At 38.4% G+C, this 19200-nt stretch overlaps 1 protein-coding gene across 4 annotated transcripts in view; it reads right to left on the minus strand.

The window, feature by feature from the left end:
* The window catches only part of Tusc3 (tumor suppressor candidate 3), a 149172-nt gene that overhangs the window by 38597 nt on the left and 91375 nt on the right, over positions 1-19200 (minus strand). For 2 of the 4 annotated variants that reach the window (NM_001004212.1, XM_039094388.2), the window contains exon 6: positions 7393-7482. The exons of the other annotated variants lie outside the window; for them this stretch is intronic. In NM_001004212.1, coding sequence (NP_001004212.1) covers positions 7393-7482 — 90 coding nt within the window. The remainder of the gene's footprint in view (positions 1-7392; positions 7483-19200) is intronic. 4 annotated transcript variants of the gene reach the window in all.

Genomic DNA, 19200 nt, shown 5'->3' on the forward strand with positions numbered 1-19200 from the left:
CACCTAGTTATTTTGAATGCACTTTCTTTGGTACATTTTGTCATTTAATAAGTCTGCACAGCATTCTAAAGAGAATTACAACAGTGAAGAACATTCTTGCTTTGTGGTCAAGATATTTTCACCTCATTAGTAGACATGTTTAAGAAGTAAGATATATGATTAAATAAGAGATTTATAGCAAACAAGAGAATGCCAATCAAAATAGATCATATTCACTGAAACATATGAACGACTTCCTTTAAAAAGTTCTATCTGATCTATGTCAGAAAAGGGGGCTCTGGGAATGAAGAAAGGAAATGCCACTGTAAACCACAGTACATAATACAAAATGTTACGTTTACCGTGAACGAGAATTAAACTCATAAATGTATCACACTCGCTGTTCTAACTCCATCACATCCTGTATTACTCAGTAATCTGAACATAAATGATTGATAATGGTTTGATGGCTTCTGAAGGAGGAAGGAGATGAAAGGTGGAAATTCAGAAGCTTAGGGAAATCCACAGACACATGAATTTTTACAGTATGATTTATGTAAAGAAATGTGAAGTCTCCCCAACACAAACCCATTTCATTCTCACCATAGCATTATTTTGAAATCTGGATCATGGAGAAAATAAAGCCTAATCTGGCCTAGGTGTAAAGCAAATGACTCTGCTTTCCTGCTGTTCTGACAGAAGGCAAGTTAACAAACGTGTTTCTTTAGATAACAGATGTGACATACGATATGGGGTTAAAGTTTATAGAAGGCCTCAGTCATATGAAAACACAAATGCAAATATTTAGAATTTATCCCAAATTTTCATTTTGGTGGGTATAGAGGTATCAGACAATACTGAGAAGACAGGCTCTGGATGATTAGATCCTGAAGACTTCACACTACTATGTCGTGCCAACATGGTATCCTACATGTAAGTCTCTATGTCGTGCCAGCATGGTATCTCTTCACAGAATCCTCTCCACCAGTGACACTCCGAAGTTCTTATTTTTACCTTTACAGATATACATTAAAAAGCTTTTTCCAGATTTCAATTCATATGCTTATTAGTGATTTATATTTAATGTAATTATGCAATTTTCTTGTGAGAATAATCTATGGTTTTTTAAGGACAACTGGATTCTATTTTACACACTAATTTTTCCAAACCATAAAATAATTTTCCATAATTGGAAAACTTTAAACAGTGTGAAGAAGTTAATGAGTAATTCAACATTTACTCTGGGGAAAGCTGATTCCTTTCTCATTTGACTTTCATGCAGAATCAAATTTATTTTAAGTTTGTCAGAGAAAATTTAGTTCTATTAAAGTAAGACGTATTAAAATATATTCTCATTTGTGGTTCTATAACAAGTGTGTTTATTTTCAAGATTTTTTCCTTTCATTTAGAAAGGAGAAAAAGAAGGGATACAGGGGGGAATGTGTGAGTGTGTAAGTATGTGTAGGAGTAGGCTGTGATAGGTGTGCTCAAGGAGGACACAGGAAAACTTACAAGGATTGGTTTTGTTTATAATTATCAAATGTCTGTCATAGAGTACCTTATGAAGAGGTAAGGGTCTGGACTACATGGTCCCTTTAATGAACAATGTAGTACACAGAAATCCTTTAAAGGAAGCAGTTTACCTTGCTCACAATTTGACATGACACAGCCAGAGTTTAGGCTGAGAATGCACACAGGTAAGGTTAACAATGACAGTAAATAACAGGGGAGAGACAGGGTAAAGCATGTAAACAGAAACAGGGCCAGCAATTTTGTCAAAGCCAACTAGTCAGGTAATGCTATCAAAATTATCAGGGAATGGAGGGAAATGCATATAAAGATCAGACAAATACAGTGTCACTTTAGTACATAACCACACACCCTTTCCTCGGTGTCCAGTGATACTGGGGCAAACACTTCAAACAATCCTATTGTCAACCGCATAGTGAGAAGCACAGTTCTAGAGACGAGCCCTCTGCTGACCCACTGCACCCCTCACATTCCTTTCTAGTTTATAGGTCCCACAATGTAGCTGCACTAATGTAGCTGTATCTGAGATTTAGTACACTCTCGAGAAATGGTCACTGCACAGAAAATGAAAGATGAATCGAGTAGAGGACAGAAATCCTAATAAGTTTCCTGTCCATCTTTTCTATATAACTTTTATTTCACTTTCTGACTTTGTTGGTTTTTTTCAATGATGAGGTTAGCATTACTGTAGATAGTACTGAAGAGAATTTGTAAACATTTTAAAACGAAGTATCACAGTAAGTTAAGTACATACAATTTCCAACTTTTAATTGGAGATGAGATTACACTCTAAGACCCTCAAAGGTGTCCTGTGTGTAACATCTGCGGAATGAGTGTGACGCACGTAGATGGAAGTGTTCAGTGGTCACTGACGCTGACTGCAGCCTCTCAGCAACAATGGCACTTTATGACTGCTTCACATGCGTTCACATGTGAGCGGAACACGGAGAACATGCATAACTCATTTGCAAAGCAGGGACAAGCCCTGGTTTATGTACAACCAACATCCACCAATCCCAGGAGAGAGCTGACATCTTGAACAGAAGGGATGTTTGTTGGGAGTGGGAGTAATAACCTAGGTATAGCCTTTATTTTATGTTATGCGTTTTTCTTTGAGATGATTATTTCTCCACAGAAAGCATTTTCCCCCAGTAACCATGAGTTGTATAGTTTCCCTTTAGCTACTCAGTAATGATTGCTTCTGTGATGGCTTTCATGCTGTTAAGAGATCATTAGTGCTTGACTTGTGCGACTACATAGCATCTTAATAGTGAGAAACAAACTCGCAATCACACACAGCTCTCTCCTCCTACAGTATTAATTCTGCTCATATCCATTCACATTGAAATAGTACTTTGTTTATATTTTCAGCTTAAGTATGTGTTATTTCACAATATGTGAAAATGTGAACAAAACATTGTATTCAAGGTAGCATTTATGCATAAAGCATTGAAAATGAAGTAAAACACTCAGAATGTTATTTTGTTTTTAAAACTGGTCTGGTTTTTTTAGTCCAGTTAAAAACTCACCTAATTATGGAGTAAGAAGTTCAGAGCTGACATGTCATCTATCAATTATATGCCATTTCCTTTACGTTACATACTATAATAGCATTGATGCATACATATTACCCAGTGGGAAATTCCTCTATGCACTTGTACATTAAGGAAGATAAGATCCCTAACAACAGCACGTGACTGGCTCTGGATAGTGTGGGCAACTGCAGCAGTCCTTTAGCTGAACTCCGCTCAGCAGGTCTATGCTGGGTTTAGAAAGTCAGCTATCAGATTTCCTCAGCCCTACAGGAGAGCTTTTCTCGCTTTATGGTCGCCGTGTGGAATGGGTAATTTTCCTATTTGTGGCTACAGTTTGTATTATTGGACATTTAGCAGCCGCCTGGCCTTAAGCTATCTGACATGAGAGTTGTCACTGCAGTTATAGCAGCCACAATATACCTAACCATTCTAAAAAGCCATGCTGGGCTGCATGGCTTGAGTTCTAAAGTTTGGGCATCTTTACATGAAATGCTGTGCGGTGGGAGACATCAGTCTGATGTGGAATAGAATATACAGCCCTCCTCATGTACCTGCAAAGTTTCACAAATGAGGAAACGTTACATCCAGATAATGTTCACCTAATAGTTCAGATTCTAAGCTTGTGGAAAACCTAACAGTGAGCATTCAGTGTATGATTGCAAACTGTTCAGTAGTGCTACATGGGAACACTGGCTGTTTATGCTGGGGATCAGAGGCCCGCTATCAGGCCATAGTGAGCAGAGCAAGCGTACTGTTCGGTCACGGACACAGCCACCTAGGAAGGCATGAAGAACATGAGCTGGTCAGATAAGACACATGAGCTGCAGCATGTGAAGTCCACATACCCCGGTGGAATAGGACCCACACTGATGGAAAATTAACAATGGAATTCTGAGATGTCTGTGAGGACAGAACTGAGCAAAGCCCTGATATCCATTCCAATAGAAATTACTGAGAAGTTTTAAATTTAATTTTCACAATACTTCTTAGGATTTACTATGGTAAACTCATTTATAAAAACTAATGTGGAAAAACTGTACCAGGTGTTGTAAACCACATAGTTTTAAAGATTTACTTAAAGCTTCTATGTTTCAAAGGAATCTTATAGTATGGTATGCAAAGAAAAGTTTTCCTTTCCTTTTCATATTTTACAAATACACACACACACACACACACACACACACACACACACACACACGGACACACACATGGACACACGCACGCATGCACACATACATACATACATTATACACTGAGACATATTCTCACCAATGTTAACACTGTATGATTCATGTAGATTGAAAGAGAAGCCACCTGATGACTTACTGTATGGCCTCTGCCCTTCATGGGAGCAGCTACTCTTTTGAATACTAACATACAGATTAGACTTGAGCATCAGTAAATGGTACCCGAGAACTGGTATCTTTACTTGTCTGGTTTCACTTAGCATTACTGTTGCATGTAGAGTAGCTTTGCTGTATGGCCTCACTGTCTCACCCTACAATTTCCCTGTGTACTCTGCTGGCGGACGTTCAGGGGATGTTAGCGTGAGGACTGAGCACGGAGCTATTGCTATTGTACATTCCAGCTGCAAATCATACACAAATGTGCCCTATGGCTTAAAACACAGGGCCATGGAGTGTGATCTAGAATGTTACCTAATCGTAACCTTTAAGATGCATGAAACAGTTTACATGCCAGCTGGTCAAAGTCTGAGTGGTACCAGAATTGCTGATTGGGTGAACGGATGCCAGTGCCTAGTCAGAGTGTTAACAGTGACATACGAGCAGCTCACTAAGACTGAACTCACCTCATGGACTAATGGCGGAGAATGTCTTCACAAGAACCTTAAGGTGCTTCTTAACTATTGCTCTGTACAGCAAAAGAGTGACTGATCCATGAAACTAGTGTCAGAAAGGCTTGTTCCTGTCGATGGACTGACACGGATGTGACTCTTAGGCTTTGGAGCTTTTCATCCAACATAAAAGTCTAAGGTACTGAGGAAAAGGAACCTGGAAAGCACCCACTATCCCCTCCACTAATCAGATGACACTCGGACATTGCAGAAGACCAGAAGGCTGACAAAAACACAGACACTACACTGCATTCCTGAGGTTCCCGATGAGAGCAAAGACTCCATCAGGACCTGGACTAGAGGCCAAAGTGCTACGTTTTGTCATACAGCCTACCTACAAATTTGAGTGAGGATGAACTTTTAAGAAACAGGCTAATGGTCTAACAGTGCTCAGACTTTCGAATGATTACTTAAAAAATAAGAAAAAAATGTGGGAGCAAAAAGTGGAGCAAAGAAATGCAAAACACACAAAATTTGATTAGAAAGCAGTGAATTTACTATCACAGGCAAATAAAGATCAGGAAAACGCATCTGTAATCTTTAAGAGTAAAACATCAATAATGAGAGACTGGGCTGTCTACAACAGGGCAGTAAAAAAAATCACTATGGGGGCACACTCCACTCACTGAAAACAGCAGGGCATAAAAGAGAAAATCCACTTAAAAGACTTCCCTTAAAAAAGAAAAACCCGCTGGCTTGCCCTTCATAGGGGTCCCATAGCCAAGGATGTTCCAGGATGGGTTGCACAAGCACAGACAGTATGCAAACCAGAGTCCAGGGAACTCTAGATATTCATCCATACAGAAACACAAGTTGGTCTTGTCCATGTATATTAATTTTGCCTATATGCACAGGAAAGGATTTACAGTCTGGGAGGGGTGCATCAAGAAAAGCTGACGAGGCAAGCAATGTGTAGTGACATCATATCGCAGGAGTCCTCAGGACTTCAATATATGACAATGCGTCAAGTTCACATGATGGCATCAAGCACAGACTGTGTCAGTTGGCTGAGTTTCAGGTGGTATTTCTTCCTATTCCTCCTTTTGGAATGGAAGAATTTACTCTGAGACATTCCTTTAAAAAAGAAATGGGCTGGAGCACATGTCTAAGGGATTTCCTTGAATATCTGTTCTTCAGTCATCTAAATAGTCTAAGAAATTTTAAGACACTAAGGACTCTTGAAATTGGACTACATGCATTTTGTATTTATATGGTCATAAAGCCTTAGATGTCAGGGGCTGAGTATTATGGGTCCTCCACAGATTGATATTTGAGCATTTGTTCCCCACTTAGTGGTATTCTTCTGAGAGAGGCCATAACATTAGAGCATGTGGAGGTGACTGGGAGAAATCAGGTCCCAATGATCTTTGAGATGTTTCACTACCCCGTCCCTGCTCTGTAGGCCACTCTTTGCTTCCCTGTCTGCAACTGCCCACCTCATACTCCTGTTCTCACAGACTGAAATGCCCCCAACCGTGAACAAACGTAAACCTTTCTTCTTGAGCTGTTCTGGCCAAGTGTTGTGTTTGCAGCAACACGACAGTGACTATTACTGACTACACACTCATATATGTACATGAGGAGGACAGAGAGTGTGCACCATCTAAGGTATTCCAACAACTAATCCAGGGAACAAGGTGGGGATGCAGTGATAACCACGAGGAGTCTACAGACCTGAATGAAAATGAACCGCACCTTCAAATATTTCTAACATTCAGAAATGTAACAGTAAACTGTCAGGGGGATGTGGCTTATGCTAATGTACTTCATTACTTCTTTCCAAAGAAAAGGAGAAGGGAATGCAATAGGCCGAGTCATGTGAATTTGGGAGCTTTAACTAACGTCAAGTCTGCTCATTATTTAATAATACAAACATTCTAGAAGTTTCTCAAATCCACTATTAGTTCTGTACCAAAGATTTCTTAATACTCTAATATGTTGTTAGAATCCTTAACAATATGTAAATTAACCTATGAAGGTTAAATTTAGGGACACTAGGTATAACTTGTTCAATTTTTTTCTCATGGTGTGAGGTAACAGAAACTTACAAACTTGTACAAATATCATAAATGTATGTGTGCTTTCAGTAGTGTGCACAATTTTAAGAAGTCAGTGATAAAAAGGTCCTTACCCTAAAGAAATACATACTGTTTACGCTCTGTGTGCATATGTGTTTATACATGTATGCATATGTGAGGTGCATATGTGTTTATACATGTATGCATATGTGAGGTGCATATGTGTTCATACATGTATGCATATGTGAGGTGTATATGTGTTTATATATGTATGCATATGTGAGGTGTATATGTGTTTATACATGTATGCATATGTGAGGTGCATGTGTTTATACATGTATGCATATGTGAGGTGCATGTGTTTATACATGTATGCATATGTGAGGTGCATGTGTTTATACATGTATGCATATGTGAGGTGGGAGCAGTAAATGAAAAGATGCTTACAATATCTATGGATAGAAATTAAACTTACCACTTGTCCATTGTGTGGGTTCTTATGAGCATATGGAGGTCCACGGATATGGTTCCACATCTGGCCAGACGTCATAGCAAAGACTATACACTGAAAACCAGGGCACAACATTTCAATACATAAGCCAGGGAATGCCAGGATAATGCATATTTTAAAAGTAATGCTCATCTTTAAACTACCATTTAAAAAGCCTGTATCAGCTCCCGCAATTAAAAAAACAAATTCAGTTCCTATAGTATCCTGAGTAAATTATTCTCTCTGAATCTTTAATTCCATAGCTTCCGTAGCTATGAAACTAATTCTCCCCAAGAGATACGGTGATGCCTAAATGACACAAAATTTTGTTAAGTACCTGACAATGACAATCTGAGAACATTTGACAACCTGCTCCAGTCCAAAAATCAGCTCAGACATGACATAGAGATAAAATGGGATCCTTCTTTCTAAACTTCATTTGCACTCGTTAGGACTATGCATAGTTTAAGTTCTTAGGTACCACATCTGTATGTCCACTAATACTTGGCTGCATTCAGCAAAGTGCCTCAGTACAAATCCAGATCAGTGAAAACGGGGAAGTTAAATACTTAAGAATACTTCCTCGAGATATTTTTGTGTCTGTTGGCTCAATGTGAGAAAAATGTATTTAGAAAAGAAATCCCAATGATAACAAAGCATTACAAAGGAGGATGGTAATGAACAAGAAGTTACAGATCAATCGCTTATGATTACTCATAAGTTCTCTTAAAACATTATTTCTAAATCCATAAACTTGAAAACACCTCTAAAATAAAATGTGTGCTTTGGGTCATACTCAGTATTGCATAGGCCCTGTAATTTGTCCAAGTTCTCTTCATTTCCACTCCCTGGGTCCGGTAATTATCTGTCTTCATGAGTGTTAAAAATAGCAATAAACAGCCATCTAAACTTGTGTGGTTTGCTTGTTTATTTTGTTTTGTTTTTAAAAGAGAAAACACAAAGAGGATACTATATACCTTTAGAGGATACGAAAACTCAGAAGACTAAGTTGTATTTTTTTTTGTTTTCTTTGTTTAATTTATTTATATATTCATTTTACAACCCAGTATCAGCCCTTCCTCTCGAGTATACCCCGTCATGTAAGTCCTCCCCCTATTCCCGAGAAGGGGAAGCCTCCCCCATGTGTCAATCCTCCAAACTCCCATCTTTTTACATCAAGCTGATGCAGTCTAGGCACATCCTCTCCCACTGAGACCAGTCAAGGCTGTCCATTTAGTAGTGCAGGACCCATGGGCAAGCAGTTAAGCAACAGGTTCAGGGGCAGCCTCTGCTGCAGTTGATGGGGGACCTCCATGAAAACCAAACTGCTCATCTGCCATATATGCACAGGGGCCTAGGACCAGCCCCTGCTGGCTCTCTGGTTGGTGATTCAGTTTCTAGGAGCCCCCAGGGATCCAGGTTAGTTGACTCTATTGGTCTTCCTGTGGAGTCCCTGTTCTCTTCTGGCCCTTTAATCTTTCTCCAAACTCTTCCCTAAGACTTCCCGAGCTCCATCTACTACTTGAGTGAATGTCTGCATCTCTTTCCATTGGTTGTTGGGTGGAGCCTCCCAGATGACAGTTATGCTAGCGAGGCTCCTGTCTGCAAGCACAATGGAGTATTATTAATAGTGTTGGGGATTGGTTCTTGCCTATGGGATGGGCAGTCATTGGTTGTCCCTTTCCTCAGATTCTGCTCTTAGTCCCTGTACACCTTACAGGCAGAACACATTTTGGGTAGAAGGTTTTGTGTGTGGGTTGCTGTCCTTGTCCTTTCAATGTCCTATCTAGCTACAGGAAGTGGCCACTTCAGGATCCATATGCCCCACTGCTAGAAATCTCAGCTAGAGTCACCACGCTAAGCCCTCTGGTCTTACTCCAAGGCCTCTAGCAGATTCTCCTCCCTCAGCCAATCCACTTTCTCTTTCCTATGCTCTCCCTATATATGATCCTCCCACCCACCCCGCTCTCATCTCCATCCCCTCTTCCACCCAGTTCTCTACTCCCATTGACCTCCAATATCTATTTTGTTTTCTCTTCTGAGGAAGATTCAACCATCCTCTCTTGTTCTCTTCTTGTTATTTGGCTCCTTTAGGTCTGTAGTTTATAGCATGGGTATCCTGTACTTTATGGCTAAAATCCAATGTATATGTTAGTGCATACCATGCAAGTCCTTTTGTGTTTGTGTTACCCCACTCAGTAACACAAACACAACTAGTTACTCAGTAACTAGTTCCATCCATTTGCCTATAAATTTCATGAAGTCATTGTTTTTGATAGCTGAGTAGTACTCCATTGTGTAGATGTACCACATCTTCTGTATCCATTCTTTTGTTGAGAGATAACTAAGTTGTTTCCAGTTTCTGGCTATTACCAATAAAGGTGCTATGAACACAGCTGAGCAAGTGTCATTGTGATATGATGTAGAATCTTTTGGGTATATGCCCAGGACCGGAACAGTTGGCTCCAAAGGCAGAACTATTCCAAATCTTCTGAGAAACTGCCAAATTGATTTCCAGAGTGGTTGTTCAAGCTTGCACTCCTTGCTCTACCACCGTGCCAGCATGTGCTGTCTTTTGAGTTTTTAAATCTTAGCTATTTTGATGAGTATAGGTGGATTTTGAGACTACTTTTGATTTGTATTTCCCTGATGACTAAGGATGTTGAACATTTCTCTAAGGGCTTTTTGGCTACTTGAGATTCCTCCGTTGAGAATTCTCTGTTTAGCTCTGCACCCTATCTTTTAACTGCATTATTTGGATTGTCAGTGTCTAACTTCTTGAGTTCTTTATATACTTTGGATATTAGCCCTCTACCGGATGTAGAGTTAGTGAAGATCCTTCCCAATCTGTAGGCTCTTGTTTTGTCCTGATGATGGGGTCTTTTGACTTATAGGTTTTCAGTTTCATGAGGTCACATTTATGAACGTTCGACATTAGTGCCCAAGCCTTTGGTTCTCTGTTCAGGAAGTCGTCTGCTGTACCGACCAGTTCAAGCCTATTCCCCAGCTTCTCGGTATCAGAGCTAGTGTATCCGGCAAACACAGTATTTTGGAAACTGAAGTCATAGTGGCTCACAAACCTCATACTTGAGGGAAAATCAAATATAAAACAATCTGACAATCAACTTGAGGTGGAAGGTATTTCTTGGGACATCTGTGTCACCTCCTCCAAGGCTCGCAGAACATCATACAAGAGCTAAAGAATTGTAAGGAGTGCTGTGCAAAGCTGCCTTCCACATATGATATGGTGTCTTAACAGTGGACTTAGCCGCACAGCTACATGCACGAGACCTATACATACTGGACCAAACGTAGTGTCGTGTAACAATAGAATTTTAGGAAGGAAGATATTTTTAACTCCAGATAGCTACACTTCTAAAGAGAATGAGTCACAAAAGGGAAGATTTTGTAATGACATTGAAAAAACTAAAAGGAGCTAGAATGTTATTATTGCATAAGCAAGAAGGGAAAGACTCTAGCACATAAGGGAGAGGTGTTAGCCTCAGATGGGAGAGAAACCGCTCAGTGACTACAATAGCCCAAACACAAGGTTAACCTATCAAACATGGTGCTACAGGGTAGTCTGCGAATCTGTGTCTAATAGAAACAGATCTTCATTTGCAATTTTAACAAAAAATAAATGTACATTTAATGCCAGATCAACCATTCTTGAGGTATATGAATTTCTCTCGATACAAATACAGAAATTTTCCTAAGATTTCCACATTATAGAAGTCAGTCAATATCAGAAAATGTTTATTTTCAGAATTACCACTAAATTTGATACTAGGAACATGATTACATCTGTGACATATTAGCATAGCAATAGATAGAAATGAAAACACATTTTGTTAGTACCTAAGAGAAAATGACCAAATTATCTTAAACAGAGATATCAAAATTAATCCACAATATAATCTGTGGTAGGTTTTGCCAATTTTGCAAATCCCCTTTAGTTACTTGTTTATTCAAGAGTCCAGAAGCTGGGGCTGGAGAGATGGCTCAGCCGTTAAAGGCTAGGCTCACAACCAAGAGTCCAGAAGCTGGAGTAATACACACAAAGGAACCTTCAGGAAAGCACTCTCTGCTGAGGCATACTTTCAGAAATCCAGGACTCAAAGTTGTGGCAATTTTTACAAGAAACAAGAAAATTCTGAATTAACTCAATCTTCTAAAATGCCAGACACACCAAATTTATTCCATCCATCTTTAAGCAAGACATGTTTCTGTCTTTCATCATACATGCTAAAAATGTCATCATTTTAGCGTACTCCTTAATTTGGGATAAGTCAACTCTTGCCACTAATGTAACTGGAACTATTACTAAATGATATATTCAGAAAATGGACAATTCATGAAGAGATATCTGAGCCATCACAAAGTGGGTAAATGCGCTTTGTAAATGAGCACAGTACTATTTTACGACAAGAGTCTTCTGTGTTACTGCCTGACAATTGCTCAGACAGACTCCTAGGAGAGGACAGTTCTTTAAACTGCTACAGTAACTCAGTTCACACCCTTTCACAGATGCAATGAAGCTGTTCTCAGGAGCAAGAAGTAAATGCATATGATATGCCCGAGAAGCACGAGGTTAACATCCTCTTCAATACTTGGGTCTAGATGTGTATCCTTGTGTATCCTGCTTGAGGTCTCACAGTGTCACGTAATATTTAATTTTATAATTCATTAGAGATTATGAAAGTTGAATGCTTTTTATTATGTTTAATGTAATTAGGACAGTAGGTGACAGCGCACAGGTTTTTTCTCTTCTTTTAGTGTTTGGTTATGTGCCTTACTGTTACCGTCTTGTTGAAGTTCTTTATGCTTGTGTTCAGGTACTTTGTTAAGTATAGAGAGCAAGTAAGCCTTAGCAGATGGGTGGTTTTCCTTATATTGTCTTCGAAGGGTCACTTAGCAAACAGAAGTTTTTAAGGTTAACATAACTCATTTATTTCTTCAAGTACAGTTAGTTACTTTATCTTCTGTTCTAAGATATTCTTGTCTAACAAAGAATACCTACACATTCTTTTGAAAAAATTATGTTCCCAATTAGTCATAATTCATTTGCTCTCTTGTACATGTAGACACAAATTCATGGGATTTTCAGCCCCACTGCATTGGACATCTGTCTTACAATACATGATTTTATAACCATAAGCCTGTTTGTACACAACTGTGTTCTCTCTATCTTGCTATGAAATGAACATCACGAAATTACTAAAGATCCGCAGTGAATGCTGGTTTTGTAAGTATAAACGTCAACCAGTCTAGCTTCTCTTCAGTGCTGCTTCTATTCTAGCCCTTTGCATTCGTGGATCTAGTAGCACCTCTTTGCAATTGTCACAAAAATTTTCCTGAATTTTCTCACTGTGAAAATGCATACTCTGACAGAGTGGAGAAATCCAATCTGTGAAAACATACCTCTGCTTAATTCTCTTTCTTTAAAACAATTTCTTTAAATGTCATGTGGTAGCTGTCAGCTTACTTACCATTTACTGGACTGATGAGAATATTTCTTATGGATGATAATGAATGATTTCTCTAAAAATTCCCTTTCTTTTATAGAACTATTTAAATATTTTTATATTGTCAATGTATGACTATTGACTACATAAACCTTGCTGAATTACTCAATAGCTCTATTCTATCTCATTCATATCTCTTCTCTCTCTCTCTCTTTTTTTTTTTTACATTTAGAACCCACAATAAAATCCATCTATATTCATGAGGACTGATGTATTATTTTCCTACTTTTAAATGTTGGTATCATAGCTAAAAATCAGTTGTTTTGTTTCAGAAACCTTAGAAAATCTTTATTTTTATTCATGAAAATATAAGATAAGAATATTTCTTCTTAATGTTTGGGAGAGTTAGTCACCTACTTTTTTTCTTTTAATTTCATAGTTTAAGAGTATACTCAATAGCACAGAATGCAGACATTCTCTCTATTGGTGCCTTGATTTAGTATACTAAGTTTATTAAAGCTACTAAAGCTATAAAAGTATGAACTTCTCAACATGAGTCCTTCATGGCACAATACAAGTGAAAATAACTGTGTCTTAAGTTTCCATGGAACCTAAACTGTCTGCTCACTTAGCTTTCACTCAGTCAACACGTCCTTCTTGAGCACTTTTATACGCTCAGCACAAGTCTACAAGGATACACTTTATACCTCACAGTTGTAAGGGATACAGACTTTTAGTCTTTATGCAGAAGGCAAACATTCAAGAGAACTCAACATATTGTAGCATCTGTTTTATAAATAGAAATTTCTAGAACCCTGTGTTAGACTAAGATAGACTTAACCATACTCTCCCTAGCATTTATTTTCTCATTTTTCAACATGGGCTGCCCAGCTCCTGAGATTCTCCAGGACTCTCCAAGCGTGTTTCACACCACTGTACAGTTAGCAATACTAAGCAATGGATTTTAATAATATATTTTGATTTGTGAAAATGTTTCTCACTTTTACTATTTTTTTAAAAGAACAAAATAGGAAAACATGTGTTGTCATTTCTAAGTTTCATATTTTTCACAGAAATCTACAAGGCATCTGAATCAAACTTTCAAGTATTTTTTTTTTTAATTTTCTTCAAAATATAAAATTCAAATAAGATCCCAGGTATTTTTCAGGACTTTTAATTAAGCAAATACTGTCAGCAAAAGATAAATAAATATAGTCCCAGCTCTGTATTTGTGAATTTCCCATGAAAATTCTGCTAACCTGTCATTAGAGAAATAATTCTTTTTAAAATTTGACTACTTAGAAATAAATAGACATGGTTTCCATGTTTTTGTCCCTAAGTGGTAAAATATAAGAATTTACAAATGTACATAGTACTTAGTAATCTACAAAACTATTGTAATAAAAGTTATATACTAAGCTATGACATTTTACATCAAGGACACATGCAAGCACTTACAGATTATTCTATCTATATGAGTCCTGGAACTGATCCTCCACAGGTACAAAAGAATGCAAATATTCAGAAAAAGATGTTCACTATTTTAAGATTACGCAATTTTAATAATATTTATCTTTAAAATAAAAGAATGCACTCGAATACACCCAGACTAGACACATCTTTCCCTATAGTCTTCGTCCAGGATCCCATCCTTTTGTCTCAGCTATAAACTCCCATCTGCCATGCTAGCCAGGGAATCAAGAGGGCTACGTTACCTCTCCCTCTTTGCTACCAATTCCAACCCCTGAGTCCTAAGCCCAGTTTTGTAGCAGACCACCTGCTGTGGCTTCACAGTCCCCTCTGCCCTGATTTCCACAGGCTACACCTAGTTTTCCTTTCTCTGGTGGAGGATCTCTTTCTCTCTCTCTTCTAGGTCATCCCCAGTCCTCAGTGCCAGCTGCCAATACCTAGAAACACATTCTGCCTGGGACTAAGCATGCTCATACCTTGGAAGGATCACAAAAACATTCCCTACCATGCAATATAGTCAGTCACACTCTCCTAAGAACTAAAAGGGGCAACAGAAACCAAGGAACAGAAAAACCACCCAACAAAAACAAGGATACCAATACCTAGGGCTGGATTATAGTCACACCAAATGAAGACGCAGAGACACCAGTATAATCAGTACCAGTCAGGACAATATAGTCCTAAATGAAGCAAAAAGACTAGAAACTTGAACAGCAACCTCAGAGGCAAGCCTCACCAACAAAGTTACAAAAGAATAGGGGGCACTGAAGAAAAGAGAGAAGAAATGGATACCTCAGTTAAAGAAAATGCTTTTAAAGAAACACCCAGATATGAAATCTCCAGAAAAATCTGCAAAACTACAAAAAGATCATGTGGGAATAAGAATAAAGAGAAACCCAAGTCAAACACACCTTAAATATTTTCAGCAAAATTGTGGAAGAAATTTTCCCTAACCTAAGGAATGAAGTCCCTATAAAGGTACATGAGGGCTACAAAATCCAATTAACAGGACAAGAAAAGAAATTTCCTTGCACATCATGATCAAAACAGGTTGCCTTTCTCCTTAGTTAAGAAAATTCAGAATCAAGTATTTTTTTTTTAAAAAAAGTATATTCCAAAGATATAAACTCACTCTGGGGTACTGTCAGAATTTGGGGTTTTCCCTGTCCTTGGAGACTGTCAGCTTCTATCAGTACAGGATGGCAAAGAGAGCTGAGATGACGGGTTCATGAGCCCTGTGAGCACATAAGGTGAAGGATCACACCAGGACCAGCTTCAGGGAGACATAGCAACTTTACTTGGGGTGATCTAGGGCTTATACAATTCGGGGGACTGGGGATAGGCATCCAGGATGAGTAAAGGTCCTTGGGTGGGGGAATAGGGTACTGAAATGCCTCATTAGCATGGGGAAGCATTTCAGGATTTAAGGTGCCAGCTGATTTGCTTCTTATCAGGAGAAAAGGTGATCCTGCAATCTAAGGTCAAGTGACATCCCGCAGGTAGAAATAGAGGGGTGTGGGGGTGGCAAATTCCCCAGATAAGGTTAGAGAAGGAGAAGTCCTGCCAATGAAGGGGGTATCCCATAATGCTCTGGGCTCAGAGGTTATCAGGTCAATGGCAAACTTCGACCTTAATTAGCAGAGTTTTTTCCCCAAGAATTCTCCACAAATATTCACTAGATTGCACATAAAAACGACCTGTTTAAAAAACAGGCATACCTATCTTCTAATGAATCAGATACCAGAGTGAAGAAGTGTTTAGGGATATCTTTAAATGCCTACTTTCCTAAATATTAACATCAAAAATGTTTCCCGCTTGGAAAGGTGAACAACCAACCACAGAGACAGCATTTTATTAGTCAAAAGTTAAATACTGTTATTAAAATATTATGTGAGGGTACTTTCCACCCCTCTGTAAAATCACAGCCATCCAATAACTTTGAATGTTTGTTCCAACAAATCATCATGTGTTTAAAGCATAAGGACCTTTCCTGAATGTGAAAATTGTCTGAGAATTTGTAGTAATCTTCAGCCTTTAAGCTTCTCATAAAATCTAAGTGATTAAAGTGATATAATTTTTGAGGCAGGAGAACCATCAGGGTGTGAGAACCATCCACTAGTGTAGCTCATCAGCAGTGACAGTGAAGGGGCTTCTGCCCCACGGTGACGTACTGTGATAATAAGGCTGGCTTATTAGACTTTAATGGTGTTTTATCCTTCATGTTTTTAATTCTCAGATCATTGAGATGTTTTCTTTTGTGTTTAAAATCAAAGTTACTATTCAGCACACTAATACTGCCTAGGTTAACATGACAGGAATCTTTGAAAAGCTATAGGACCATGGAGTTTTGCAGTATAAGCGACACATTACCCTATTTTAACCCATGCTAGTATTTCAAGCAACACTGATTTTTGAAAATTACATTTACATTTGTCCTATGTTCCTTAAAATTATACACTACTATAATTCAGTGTTTTAGTCAACCATTCTACTTTTAACAGCACCATAAATCAGGACAAAATCCTCTAAGTAAAAGGGAAAGAGTTAAATGAGTACCAATCAATGACCTGTACTCTGTTCCATAGACCATTGTTGCTTTTTATGAACTGGGAGAATTTAAGAATCATTATTCCTGCTCAAGATGCCCAAAAAGCAGTAAAGTCTACCTCTATCACTTCTGAAATTTAACTTTGAAGTCAGGACGCTATGAGATATGTATGTGTAAATATCTCCAGAGTTCATTTCCTCTTTGCCAGGAAGTTCAAATCTTTCTGACTATTCTATGCATAAACCACTATGAATAACTTTCTCCTTTTAGCAATATATACTGCATTCTTATTCTAGGTGTGCACCAAAAGCAATAAAGTATAGTAGTAAACATAATTACTACCCTTATAAGACAGTTTGTCTAGAGGTAACACTACGTAATTCATTGAAAAGTATGTTTTCAAATGGATCAGCCATAAAACATACACCTCGTAGTTTCTAGTCTTATTCCTTACAAGAAAATGGTATTAAGTAGGAGGCTGAGGAGATGGCTTAGAGAACAGATTGCTTGCTTCAGAGCATGAGTTCCTTTGTTCTCTTCCCAGCTGCCATGTAAGGATGTTGAGTGTGTCTGTAATTCTAGCACTGAGGAAAGGGAGCTGGAATATTTGCTGGACAAGTCTAGTTGAATTATCAGAATGGGAAAAATGGGAGTAACAGTGCCTACAGTGATTATTTTACTAAGTTAAGGCCAAGTTATGTGGCTTTAAGTTGTTGGACAAGTCTAGGTGAACTACTGTGCTTGACAATTAGCGAGAGATCCTGTGTCAAAAAATTGGGTAGGTGAACCAAAGAGCATGTGGTGTCCATAACTAGGCCTTCTACACATTTGCAGCAGGTGTTAAGCTTGGTCTTCATGTGGGCTTCCTAACAACTGTCGCAGGGGATGTCTCTGACTCTGTTGTTTGCCACTGGATCCCCTTCCCCTAGCTAGAATTACTGCTCAGCCTCAATGGAAGAGGATGCCCTTACACTGGATGTCCTAGAGCTGTAAGTACCCAAGGAGGAGTGCTTCTCTTTCTCCGAGGAGAAATGGAGGCTGTAAAGAGGGAGAGATTTGTGAATGAGGGACTGGGAGGAAAGGACAGGATCTTCAACCTGGATGTAAAGTGAACAAAAAAAATTAGTGAAAACAAACAGAAAAAAATGAGTGGTAGAAAAAACAATAGAAGCTACCCAAAGCCATCCTCTGGTTTTCATGGACATCCCTATAAACATGTCCATATAATGCGCACACACACACACACACGCACAAGGAAAAGGAAATAGCATACGATCAGAAACTCTATAAGCACTCTTTTTCTGGATAGTTCCTTCTGCATTATTGATACACTCCTGTATAACTCATCAGTGTTTCAAGAACTCTTCTTTTACTAGGCAGTCAGAGGCTTTTTAAATAGAATTTCACCAAATCAGATACTAATATTTCTCCCAAAACAGAAATCTAAGTTTTGCTTCCAAAGGAAAAAAAAAGATGTTTATTTAAAAGAGATAGATATTTTGGAAACTGAATAAACAAAGCAACATTTTGGGTAGCATCTTAACTACTGAAAGAAGCCTCCAATATAGGTTAAGAGAAGCCAGAAATGAGTAACTGTGATTTACACATTAGGAAGAATTACGGCTGGTGACGGTCAGCATGACAGAAGTAGTTGTAGAAGACAGAAAATTATGAGTGAGGTTCACAGGACATGTTGGTATTACTGCTGCTTAAATGACTTCACTTTTATCAGTTACCAACAGTTAAATGACATTGAGATTTTACTCTATATGTTAAAGAAAGGAAGAGAAACAAAAATCATGTAATTAATTTTTTAAAATGTTATCATCCAAGCAGAGTTGTAAATGTACTGTCTGAAAACATGCCTTTACTGGTGTTTAAAAGGCTGCCATTGGTGAGTGGATCCTCTCCCAAGATTCCCCCATCAGGTATGTGTTTGTGAATATTAGAATATATTCCATTTAAGGTTTCAAAATAAAACACAATAGCAAAACTATGCATGACGCAATAGATGAAACAAGAACGGATCTGTTACTATATTTAAAACACATGCAACAAATGGCTTTCTATGCATTCTCGCTCGCATAGTGGGCTCCTGTGTGTGGGGTGCTATACCCAACATAAACCAATGTCCTTGACTTTAGAGACACAGAGCTTAGCGACCACAGAATACAGGCAAGTAGGTTCAAATTCCAGTTGAGAGTTCCCATCTGTGTGAACTGAAGCAAGCTGACTAACTTATTCTTTACTTTCTTGCTTGTAAAAGAATAATGTAAACTTCTTTACATGGTTACTGTAAGGCACACAGAT

This window comes from Rattus norvegicus, chromosome 16, assembly GCF_036323735.1.
Source record: "Rattus norvegicus strain BN/NHsdMcwi chromosome 16, GRCr8, whole genome shotgun sequence".
NCBI lineage: Eukaryota > Metazoa > Chordata > Mammalia > Rodentia > Muridae > Rattus > Rattus norvegicus.